Source organism: Chiloscyllium plagiosum, chromosome 5 (genome assembly GCF_004010195.1).
Source record: "Chiloscyllium plagiosum isolate BGI_BamShark_2017 chromosome 5, ASM401019v2, whole genome shotgun sequence".
Taxonomy (NCBI): Eukaryota; Metazoa; Chordata; class Chondrichthyes; order Orectolobiformes; family Hemiscylliidae; genus Chiloscyllium; species Chiloscyllium plagiosum.
Window position 1 is genome coordinate 79,600,754 of NC_057714.1, and position 13,163 is coordinate 79,613,916.

Consider the following 13,163-nt stretch of genomic DNA (forward strand, 5'->3'; position numbering starts at 1 on the left):
CTGTTAATCATGTTTAATTAGGGAGTCCTGGCTAATAGATAAAGAGAAGTGGCTCCGTGGAGTTATTTCAACATAGAGTATAAATTTAACAGGAAGACATCAGAGATGAAAGGTTATAGTTATGAGGAGAAATGTGAGGTACCAGAACACGTTCCTTTGAAATAAAGAAAGCTATAATGACAGTTAATTTTGAAAATTATAAAGCAAGAAGGGTTTATGGTAAGGTGATTGATCTTCTGATTGAGATGTCAATGATCATCAGTTTAAAATTGCAGAGAATAGGAAGAAAGGTTGGGGGGAGCTTCTTTACACAGGGCTAAATGCTGGTAGTTTGGATAGAAAATAAACAGGAAGAAAAGAGGAGCTCTATTGGGGCATTCAAATCTTCACATGTTACTCTATGCCCCAAAAAATAGTTTAAAAAAAGATTGACTCTTGGATACCTTGCTACTATGTATAAAACTCAAAGTTCTACTTAAGGGTTTATCTCCTACACTTGCACTTCATGAGCTTATTTATTTGAAGTCTGAAATTTGCATCTCCAACTTTCCAGTAAATGTATAGTTTTGAGGATTTCTGGAACATTGAATGACTTGGCACATGGAGAATTAATATTTTTAAAAGGAACATTGTTCATTATTTGAAGCAGACACAGAACAGGGAGACAGGAGCAGATTAGTTTAACATTGTTTCAGTAGAGAACTTGCAAAATAACTTCTATCTTATTTTTGTCAATCTTAATGGTATCCTGAGGAAAGGGCTTTGGCATTTCAGCTACGTTTTGCAATAATTGTTCAATTATACACTTATTATGATTACATTAATCAAATTTCTGCTGTTACCTAATCATCAACTGAAACTCATTTATACTGTAGATTGATCATTACAAAAATGACCTTAAATGAATGGATACATGATTTTACAATTACACATTTCATTAATAGGTACTTACTGTGTAACGTGTAAAAGCACAGTGAAGGATTGGTGCTTGACGTTGCAAAGAACATCTCAGATACATCTCATCCTTTATTGCATGGTAACTGAAAGTTAACAGATTTGTCTGAGAAAAATTGCACAGCAACTGGGGTAAAATGAACTTAATGATTTGTTGAAGCAACGATAAACTGAAAAATTAATATAATGTTAACTGTTAAGAAAATAAATTTTGCTTATGAACTTTAAATTATACCTTTGCTTCAGTATAGCAAATTTCTTTTCCCACATTTGATTTGTTCGTTCCAGCTGAATTTTAAGGCTAAAAAACAACATAATTAATGAATGGATGAAAGACAGATACTATCCAAAGCTAATACCTTTAACATACTATATTCATTTAATTATATCTTTTCTTGCCCTGAAAGCTGAAAAATACCACATAGTATACTTCCATATTCAGCAGGTACTATTTTCTAAAGACACTTCTTCAGCAAAGACAGATCTCCTACAGCATTGCTGAGAAAGTATTGATGGTTAAATTTTTGTGGGGAGTAGGTAATAGTGTGTAGAAGGTGCATTTTGTTCTGGTCTGCACAGAAGAAAAACTGCCATTCTTTCCCAATCTTGCCTACATGTGACTTCAGAACCACTGTAATGTGATTGAATTTTAACTGTCCTCTGAAATAGCTTAGCAAGTCACTCAGCTGTGTAAAACTGCTAACTAATCTCAGAAGAGGAACAGAATTGATTGGACCACATGTTATTGATCTGGGTGCCAGAAACAACAATGGCAAACTCAGCCTGCAAAGTCCTCCTCATTAACATCTGGAGGCTAAAATGGAGAAAGCTGTCTCACAGACTAAGCAAATAATGGCTTGACGGAGTAATACACAGGGAATTTGCCTTACATATATTGTCCCAGACATTGCCTTCATCATAACTGGGTATCTCTCGTCCCACTGTCAGAATCCGCAGAGGTGGTGATATAATTTTACACATTTGGGAGGGAATTGTCCTTGGAATTCCCAACATTCTCTGGACCCCATGAAACATAATGAAACATATTAAGGCAAATACAGAAGGAAATTCCCTGCTAATTACCACATTTCATTCTCCCTCCACTGGTGAGTTGAACATTACTTGGAGGAAGCACTGAGAGTGGCAAGGATGTGAAGTGTACAGTGGGTGAACTTCAGTTTCCATTGAAGAGTGGTTCAGCAGCACCATTACTGACCAGACTGATTGAAATCTAAAGGACATAGCTTCTAGACTGGGTCTGCAGCAGGTGGTGAGGGAACCAACAAGTGGAAAAAACTTCCTTCACCACATATTCACAAATCTGCCTGCAACTGTCCGTAACAGTATCAGTAGGAGTAACCGCTAGATGGTCCTTGTGGAGGCAAAATCTCATTTTCACAATGAGAACATCCTCAATGTGTTGTGTGGCACCACCTAATGTCTAAAGCATCAATACTGAGGAGTAATGATTCATCAGCTGATGGAAGATGAAATGTGATAATCAGGAGAAAGCCTCCTTGCCCATATTTGCCCTGACACCATTACACTTCATGGAATCTTCATTGTGCTACAAACTTTCCTGGGGCTGTATTGGCAATGCGATTGGACATATCAAGGTGTGGAAGTCCTTTACGGAAGAAAATCTGCCATCTTCACCTGCTCTGGCCTCACAGTAATATGTTTGATTCTTAATTGTCTTTGGAAATGGCCTAGTCAGTCACTCAGTTGTATCAATCGCCACAAAGTTTAAACAGAGAAATGAAAATGAACAGCTATCTAGCATTGTCCTGGGCACTGAAAACAACAACAACATGCTGGTGACCCATACTAACATTTGGGGCCTAGTGCCAAAACTAGGACAGCTGTCTCCCTGATGAGGCAAACAACAACAACCTGACATAGTTATACCCACAGAATCAAACTTACAATGTCCCAGGCACCACCACTGCCATCCCTGGACAAAATCTGTCTCACTGGCAGGACAGACCGAGGAGAGTTGGTGGTTACCACATGCCATCCTTCCTCAGTTGATGAAACAGTACTCCTGCAATTGGAAACCACTTGGAGGAATCACTGAGCATGGCAAAGGCAAAGAATGTACTCTTGGTGCTGGACTTCAATGTCCACCACTGAATGGCTTGGCAGCAGCATTACAGATCAAGTTGGGTCCTAAAGGATATAGCTACTAGACTGGGTATGCAGCAGGTGGTGAGGGAACTAACAAGATGGAGAAACATACTTGACCTTATCCTGCCTGCTGCAGATGCAATTATCCTGAAGCATTGGTAAGAGCGAGCACTGCACAGTTCTTACGAAGATAAAGTCACGCCATCACATTGAGAATATCCTTCATCATATATCCACCGTGATAGATGAGATTGACTTTGAATGGTCTAATAACTCAAGTCTGGGCATCCAAGAAGTGCTGTAGGCCATCAATAGCAGCAGACCCATACTCCAACACAATTTGCAACCTCATGGTGCAGTATATCCCCTATTCAACCAGTACCATCAAGCAAGGGGATCAACCTTGGTTCAATGGAGAGTACAGGAGTGCATGCCAGGAGTAGCACTAGAGCCCAATCTGCTATGGACTAGGCCAGACCACTCAAAACACTCTTCACGGGCAGCCCATACCATTACTTTGCAATTTGTTTCAGTAAGTGTACAGTGAAAATTACCTGGAATACGTTAGCTAGGTTGACAATCAGGTTTTAAATCAGACAAAAATTTATTCCCAAAATTACACAATTAAACACAAAGAACAGAATAAAGAACTTCTACAGAACTCGGAATATCCAAACTAGACTTAATTGTACTATTCCAAATATACACAACAGTCGCCAATAAGCAAACCCCTCAAACACAGTAAAAATGAAACAAAGGCTTACAGGTCAAAGTTAAAAGGGCAGAAGGACAGAGAGTTTAAGAGCCTGTTTCCATACAGCCTACAGCCCACAGCTAAACTCCCATTAGATCTGGACTGAACTGCTCAGCTAGAGAGCTGGCCACACCCCCTTGACTGATACAGGTTATGTCTAAAAACATAAAAGCTTTGGCCTAAAGTCTCATCTGTTTATATATAAACAAAAAGGCGCCACAATATCATTTTATTTCTGTACCAAACCCAGCCATTTGGAGCCTGGGTATTTTATGACCCTGCTGAAAAAAAAATCAAGGACACAGTATCCTTGAGAAAAGGAACAGTGTTTAGGAAAAAGGACCAGCTTTGTGACATCAGTAAGGTTGATTAACCTCTCCCTGTGTGTTCTTCCTCGAGCCTTACTGGCCTTAGTCTCTGACTCCTCCTTATCATTTTATTTGTTAATCTACTGCTCGAACTCCCAATGTTTAAACCTTCTCAAACTGCATTAGCAAACCTCCCTTCCAGGATTTTGGTGCCCCTCCAGTTTAGATGCAACCCAACCTCTTGTACAGGTCTCACCTGTCCCAGAAGACTTTCCAATGACTGACATACTTGAAGGCTTTCCTCCTACACCAGCTTTTTAGCCACATATTTAACTATTGTAAGTTCTTATTCCTAGACTCACTGGCACATGGCACAGGAAGCAATCCTGAGATTACAACCTAGAGGTCTTGCTTTACAACTTCCTATCTACTTCCCTGAACTCCTTTTGTAGGACTTCAACTCTTTTTCTGCCTGTGTCATTAGTACCAATGTGAACCATAACATCTGGCTGCTCAACCAAACCCTTCGGATTGTCTTATACCTGCTCAGAGACATCCTTGATCCTGGCACCAGGAAGGCAATATACCATTTTGGAGTCTTGCTTGTGAGACTCTATATTTGCGCCACTAAATATAGAGTCCCCTATCACTACTGAATATCTATATTTTGACACTCCCTGCTGTACAACAGTGCCAGTTGTGGTGCCACTGACCTGGCTGCTTTCCCTTTACAGGCGTCGCCCCAGTAGTATTCAAAACAGTATTCTTGTTTGACATGGGAGTGGCCACAGGGGACTCATGTACTGCCTGGCTATTCTTACTCATCTTCCTGAGTAAGCATGGGTATCTCTGTTACTGTAGTCCTTCCTGGTTGTTTGACCAGTTCACTAAATATTCTCAACCTAATGGATGCTCCGTAGTGAATCCATCTGCAGGTCCGGGTGCTGCATGTGGTAATCAGGAGATGTAGGTCAACACAATTCCTGCATGCTTAGTCAGTATATTCAGTGGAAGTGTCCCTGATTTGCCACATACGACAGAAGAATTGCACAGGACCAAGTTCTTCGATCATTTCAAACTTTAGCAGTTACAGATAACAATCCGGGAACTGATTGCACAACCTAATTCACTAGTCACCAAACTCAGATCTCTAACTCTTACTGTCTATTTGACTAGACTAAAACGACAACCATTATTTTTTACATTACAAAGATATACTTTATTCTTAAAAAATATTTATGTACATACACAATTACTAAAGCAGTTCTGTGTAATCTTTGCACATGAAGAAAAAATAAATATTGGAATTTGTCATTCCCTGCAGTTGCAAAAAAGCCCAAGACATTTGTCTATAGGACATTATTTACTTACATTTGAGGCATTGTGATGGTCCAATACAGATTTTCATTGTACTTTGGCAGAACGACCTTAAATGGTACTCTTTCCCCACTATCCCCTGGCAGCTGCTGACCCAAGCTTTAGTGCTTTCCTTAGCACGGTGTCCTGGATCTTGAAACCTGGCAGTCTGCAACACTTGGCCAAGGTCAACTCTTTGCACTAGAAGACCAATAGGTTTCCAGCAAACCAAAGAGAATCTTTCACCAAGGTGATAGTCTTCCAAGCATAGTCGATATTTGTTTCAGTGTGTGTTCCAGGGAACAGACTGTACGGCACTGGGTCCTGCATTATGGAGCTGCTCAGGATGAACCTTAACAAAAACCATCCACATCCAAACAGTTTACTTGTTTCACACCACATCAGCAAACATTTCACTCCCTCCACCACTGATACACAGTAGCAGCATGAGTACCATCTACAAGATGCAATGCAGAAATTCATTTATGTCCCTTAGATAGCACTGTCCAAACCTAAGGCCACTATAACCTAAAAGGCAACGGCTGCAGATAAATGGGAATATCACCACCTTCACATCCTTCACCAAGCCACTCACCTTCCTGATTTGGAAATGTATCCCTGATTCTTCAGTGTAACTCAGACATAATCTTGGAACACCTTTCCTAACAGTACTGTAGATGTATCTATATCAAATGGACTGATGTGGTTCAAGAAGGCAGTTCACCACCACTTTCGTAACAGTACTTAAAGATGGGCAATAAATGTTGGTCCACCCAGTGAATCTGATATCTCTTAAATGAATTTTAAAAAATGATTTATTCATTCATAAAAGTAGAACATTCTGCCAGGCATTGAAATATGGTATAAAGAGATGCATGCAAATTATGATAATGTGACTAATGATGTGGATCTGACATCATACAAGAGAAGACACAAGTCTGTAATGAGCATGTAAAGAGATACATTTTGGACATTAAAAGGGGCAGCTATATTTGCAAATCCACATCAGCAAACATTTCACACCCTCTACCACTGATACACAGTAGCAGCATGTGTACCATCTACAAGATGCACTGCAGAAATTCACTTATGGCCCTTAGATAGCACTGTCCAAACCCAAGGCCACTACAACCTAGAAGGACCTCGAAAATACTTTGGCTATTCATCTTATCCATGCCCCTCATTTTATAAACCTCTATAAGGTGACACCTCAACCTCTGATGCTCCAGGGAAAATAGCCCCAGCCTATGGAGCATCTCCCTACGAGGTAAAAACAATGACTGCAGATGTTGGAAACCAGATTCTGGATTAGTGGTACTGGAAGAGCACAGCAGTTCAGGCAGCATCCAAGAAGCTTCGAAATCGACGTTTCAGGCAAAAGCCCTTCATCAGGAATAAAGGCAGTGAGCCTGGAGCGTGGAGAGATAAGCTAGAGGAAGGTGGGGGTGGGGAGAAAGTAGCATAGAGTACAATGGGTGAGTGGGGGAGGGGATGAAGGTGATAGGTCAGGGAGGAGAGGGTGGAGTGGATAGGTGGAAAAGGAGATAGGCAGGTAGGACAAGTCATGGGGACAGTGCTGAGCTGCAAGTTTAGAACTAGGGTGAGGTGGGGGAAGGGGAGATGAGGAAACTGTTGAAGCCCACATTGATGCCCTGGGGTTGAAGTGTTCCGAGGCGGAAGATGAGGCGTTCTTCCTCCAGGCGTCTGGTGGTGAGGGAGCAGCGATGAAGGAGGCCCAGGACCTCTGCTAGGAGCCGCCCAGTCTCCCCAATATAGAGGAGACCACATCGGGAGCAACGGATACAATAAATTAGTGGATATGCAAGTAAAACTTTGATGGATGTGGAAGGCTCCTTTAGGGCCTTGGATAGAGGTGAGAGAGGAGGTGTGGGCGCAGGTTTTACAATTCCTCTCCCTATGGTCAAACCCTCCAGCCCTGTCAACATTTTTGCAAATCGTTTCTGCACCATTTCAAGTTTAGCAACATTTTTCCTGTATCAGGGAGATCAGAATTGAATGCAGTATTCCAAACGTGGCCTAACCAATGTCCTGTTCAGTGGCGACATGACCAATAACAACATGTGTACTAAATGCATTCTTCACTATCCTGTCTATCTGCGATTCCACATTCAAGGAACTATGAAGCTGCAGCCCAAAGTCTCTTTCTTCGGTAACACTCCCTACGATCCTACTGTTAAGTGTACAAGTTCTGTCTTGATTTGCCGCACCAAAATGCAACTCTTCACATTTATCTAATTTAAACTCCATTTGCCACTACTCGGCCAATTGGCTGATCTGATCAAGGTCCCTTTGTATTCTGAGATAAGCTTCTTTACTCTCCACTACACTGTCAATTTTGGTAACACCTGCGAATGTACTAACCATTCTTCCTCTATTCACATGCAAATCATTTATATAAATAACAAAAGGCAGTGCACCCAGCACCGTTGGTCGCAGGCCTCCAGTCCAAAAAAAAATCCTCTATCATCACCTTCTGTCTCTTACCTTCAAGTCAATTTTCTATCCAAATCGCTAGGTCTCCCTGGATTTAATGTGATCTCACCTTATTAACCAGTCTCCCATGTGGAACTTTGTCAAACGGCTTGCTGAAATCCATATACATAACTTTCTCCATTCTGCCTTCATCAATCTTCTTTGTCACTTCTTCAAAAATCTCAATCAAGTCAGTGAGACATGATTTCTCTTGCACAGAGCCATGTTGATTATTCCTAAGCAGTCCTTACCTTTCCAAATACATGTAAATCTTATGCGTCAGAATCCTCTCCAACAACTTATCCAGCACTGACACCAGGCTCACCAGTATATAGTTTGTCAAATGTCCACCCCAATATCTTCAATGCAAGATCATAGTGTAAAAAGCTTTAGAATTTAAAGTTAAAATCTAGCTTAAATTATAAATCACAGATCACAGCGCTGTGTTACTCCTTACAAGCAGAAGCTGAAATGAAAGGATCCTTCACAAATAGAAGTACAATGCTGGTCCAAGGCAGCAGAAGACCGTCTCAGGGACTGCTTGGAGTTGGTGGACTGGACCGTATTCAGGTACACAGTGGAAAATCTCGATGAATGCTGCTACCGTGGTCACACACTTCATTATCAAATATGTGGAGGACTTCTTTTAACTTAATTTTGTGGGATATGGGCATCACTGGCTGGCCAGCATTTATTGCCCATCCCGAGTTGAGAAGGTGGTAGTTAGCTGCCTTCTTGAACTGCTGCAATCCATCTGCCGTGGGTAGATCCACAATGCCATTAGGGAAGGAATTCCAAGATTTTGACCCAGTGCCACTGGAGGAATGGTGAAATATTTCCAAGTCAGGATGGTGAATGGCTTGGAGAGGAATTTGAAGGTGGTGCTGCTCCCATTTATCTTCTGCCCTTGTCCTTCTAGATGGAAGTGGTCGTAGGTTTGGAAGGTGCTGTCTGAGGATCTTTGATGAATTTCTGCAGTGCATCTTGTAGATAGTACACACAGCTGCTACTGAGCATTGGTGGTGGAGGAGTGGATGCATGTAAATGTAGTGTCAATCAAGCTGTCTGCTTTGTCCTGGATGGTATGAAGCTTCTTGAGTGTTGTTGGGGTTGCACTCATCTAGGCAAATGGGGAGCATTCCATCACACACCTGACTTGTGCCTTGTAGATGGTGACAGGCTTTAGGTTTTCAGGAGATGAGTTACTTGCCACAGTATTCCTAGTCTCTGACCTGCCCTGCAGCCACTTTGTTTATGTGGTGAGTCCAGTTGAGTTCTGATTAATTAAAATTCCCAGAATGTTGATAATAGGGGATTCAGTGCTGGTAACACCACTGAATGTCAAGGGGTGGTGGTCAGATTGTGTCTTGTTGGTGATGGTCATAGCCTGACACTTGTGTGGCGTGAATGTTAGTTGCCACTTGTCAGCCCAAGCCTGAATACTGTCCAGGTCTTGTTGTATTTGGACTTGGACTGCTTCAATGTCTGAAGAGTCGCAAATGGTGTTGAACATTGTGCAATCATTGGCGAACTTCCCCACTCTGAGCTTATAATAGACGGAAAGTCATTGATGAAACAGCTGAAGATGGTTCGGCCTAGGACACAACCCTGAGGAACTTGTACAGAGATGTCCTGGAGTTGAGATGACTGACCTTCAATAACTATGTCCATCTTCCCATGTCTCAGGTATGACTCTGACCACCAGAGAGCTTGCCCCCGATACTGATTGATTCTGGTTTTACACGGGCTCCTTGATGCCACACTTGGCCAAGGGCTGTCAATCTCACCTCCCCTTTGGAATTCAGCTCTTTTGTACACATTTCGTTCAAGGCTGTAATGAGGTCAGGAGCTGAGTGACCCTGACAAAACCCAGATTGGGCATCAGTGAGCAGGTTATTGCTGAGCAGGTGCTGATAGCACTGTTGATGACACCTTCTGTCACTTTATTGCTGATTGAGAGTAGACTGATGGGGTGATTAATGACCAGGTTGAATTTGTCTTACTTTTTGTGTACAGGACATACTTGGGCAATTTTCCACATTGTCAGGCAGATGCCAGTGTTGTAACTGTACTGGAACAGCTTGGGTAGGCAGTGGCAAGTTCTGAGCACCAGCCTTCAGTACAGTTGCTGGAATGTTATCAGAGCCCATAACATGTGCAGTATCTATTGGTTCCAACTGTTTCTTGACACCACATGGAGTGAATCGAATTGGTTGAATGCTGGGGATCACTGGAGGAGGCTGTGATGGATCATCTACTTGATACTTCTGGCTGAAGATTGCTGTGAAAGCTTCAGCCTTACCTTTTGCGCCGATATGCTGGGCTCTTCCATCATTGAGGATGTGGATATTTGTGGAGCCTCCTCCTTCAGTGAGTTGTTTAATAAACCACCACCATTCACAACTGGATGTGGCAGGATTGCAGAGCTTAAATCTGCACTTAGCTTTATCTATCACTTCCTTATTATGCTGTTTGGCATGCAACTAGCCCTCATTAGTGGCTTCAATAGGTTGACACCTCATTTTCAGTTATCTCTGGTGCTGCTCCTGGCATGTCCTCTTGCACTCTCCTTTGAACCGGGTTGATCCTCTGGCTTGGTGATAATGTCTGGCTTGATGATAACGTTTGAGCCAGGCCAAGAGATTACAGATTGTGCTGGAGTACAATTCTGCTGCTGCTGATGGCCCACAGTGCCTCATGGATGCCTGGTCTTGAGTTGCTAATCTGTTTGAAGTATTGTCAGAGCTGCACTCATCCAGGCAAGATAGAATATTTCCTTACATTCCTAACTTTTGCATTTTAAATGATGGACAAGCTTTGGAGAATTAGGACGCAGGAAGTGGTTGAGGCTAACATTGAATGCATTCAAGAAGAAGATTGAGATATAATTCTGAGGGTTAAAGGGATCAAAGAGTATGGAGCAAAAGCAGGAGCAAAGCACTGAGTTGGATGATCAGCCATGATGATTCTGAATACTGGAGCAGGCTTGAAGAGATGCATAGCCTATTTATGTTCCTATTTTTCTCTGTGGGTTACTAACTGCAGAATTACCAGCCTCTCACCTTCTCCTACAGCCACTGCACTTGTATGATTTGTCCAATAGGTTTTGTGTGAAAAATAAGACCCAGGATGTTTTGACTGAGTTCTTTGAAGAGATGACCAAAAAAATGGATGAAGGCGGCGTGGTGGCTGTTCTCTACATGGACTTTTGCAAGGCCTTTGACATGATATTGTATGGTAGACTTGTCAGTAAAGTTATATCACATGGGATCTAGGAACAGCTAGCCAATTGGATATTAAATTGGCATGATAATAAGAGACAGAGGATGTAGAAGAGGGATGTTTTTCAGATTGGAGGCTTGTGACCAGTGATGTGCCGCAAAGATCGATGCTGGATCCATTGTTGTTTGTCATTTATACAAACGATTTGGATAAGAATAAAGGAGGCATGGTTAATAAGTTTATGGTTGACACCAAAATTGGTGGTATAGCGAAAAGTCAAGAAGATTATCTATGAGTATAATGGGATCTTGATCAACTGGACCAGTGGGCCAAAGAATGGCAGATGGAGTTTAATTCAGAAAAATGCAAGATGTTGCATGTTGGTTTGCAAACCAGAGCAGGACATACACAGGGTTATGGTAGGTCCCTAGGCAGTGTTGCTTCTCATAATGACCTAAGGGTGCAGGTACATAGTTTCTTGAAAGTGGCCTCACAGGTAGATGGGGCAGTGAAGAAGGCCATTGGCACACTTCACTCATTGATCTGAGCATTGAGTACAGGAGTTGGGACATTATGTTGTGGCTGTACAAGACATTGGTAAGGTCACACTTGGAGTACTGTGTACAATTCTAGTTGACCTGCTAAAGGAACGATGTTATTAAACCAGAAAGGCTGCAAAAAAAGATTTACAAGGATTTTACTGAAACTGGAAGGTTTGAGTTATATAGAAGGGCTGGAGAGTGTGGTTTTTTTTCCCAATGAGCATAGGAGACTGAGGGATAACCTGATCGACGTTTACAAAATCATGAAGGGTATTGATATGGTGAATAGCCAATGTCTTTTCCCCAGGATAGGGGAATCTAAAACTAGAGGGCATAGGTTTAAGGTGAGAAAGGAAAAATTTAGAAAGGGCCTGAGGGGCAACTTTTTTACACAGTGGATGGTGTGCCAGATGAGCTGCCAGAAGAAGTGGTAGAGTTGAGTACAATCACAACATGTAAAATACATGGATAGGAAAGTTTTAGAGGGATATGGTTCAAATACAGGGAAATGGGACTAGTTCAGTTTTGGTAAACCTGGTCAGCATGCATGACTTGGGCCGAAGCAACAGACTTTGCTGCATGACTCCATGACTTTATGTTGATAGTGAGGAATTTAATTATGATAATACCACTGTGTATCAAATTATGGGTAAGACAATTTAAAGTTGTCATTCAAAATTTTCCCAAATCTAGTACTGTACAAAATTCAAGACTCCAACAAGCCCTGGATGATGAATCACTGAGAAGCTGGCTCAACTCCATGAGAATTGCGAGGTTGATAAGATACCTACCGTCACAACGTAGCTGGCCAGATTGACAGTGCAGAATGCAGATTCACCATCTTACCTTTATCTCAAGTTGGTGTAGGGAATTGGGTGAATCCTGTAAATGGGTCCTGTCGCTACTTTTAAATGCCTCTCATATCAAGCCAATTTCATAAATATTTAGGCTTAAGTATCTAATTGGGCGGTCAACAATACAGCCAAAAGAATTACTTGCTGTGTGGATGAATATAGTGAAAATATTTTTATTTAATTGTTGTGGTTCTGTTCGCCGAGCTGGAAGTTTTTGTTGCAAACGTTTCGTCCCCTGGCTAGGCGACATCATCAGTGCTTGGGAGCCTCCTGCGAAGCGCTTCTTTGATGTTTCCTCCGGTGTTTATAGTGGTCTGTCCCTGCCGCTTCCGGTTGTCAGTTTCAGCTGTCCGCTGTAGTGGTTGGTATATTGGGTCCAGGTCGATGTGTTTGTTGATGGAGTTTGTGGATGAATGCCATGCCTCTAGGAATTCCCTGGCTGTTCTCTGTCTGGCTTGCCCTACGATAGTAGTGTTGTCCCAGTCGAATTCATGTTGCTTGTTGTCTGCGTGTGTGGCTACTAAGGATAGCTGGTCGTGTCGTTCCGTGGCTA

General features: G+C 42.1%; 1 protein-coding gene across 6 annotated transcripts in view; it reads right to left on the reverse strand.

Moving 5' to 3' along the window:
• The window catches only part of c5h10orf67 (chromosome 5 C10orf67 homolog), a 309,052-nt gene that overhangs the window by 41,269 nt on the left and 254,620 nt on the right, over positions 1–13,163 (reverse strand). For all 6 annotated transcript variants that reach the window (XM_043690454.1, XM_043690457.1, XM_043690459.1 and 3 more), the window contains 2 exons: positions 1,190–1,255; positions 953–1,040 (listed from right to left, as the gene is read on the reverse strand). In XM_043690454.1, the coding sequence (XP_043546389.1) occupies positions 953–1,040; positions 1,190–1,255 (154 nt within the window). The remainder of the gene's footprint in view (positions 1–952; positions 1,041–1,189; positions 1,256–13,163) is intronic.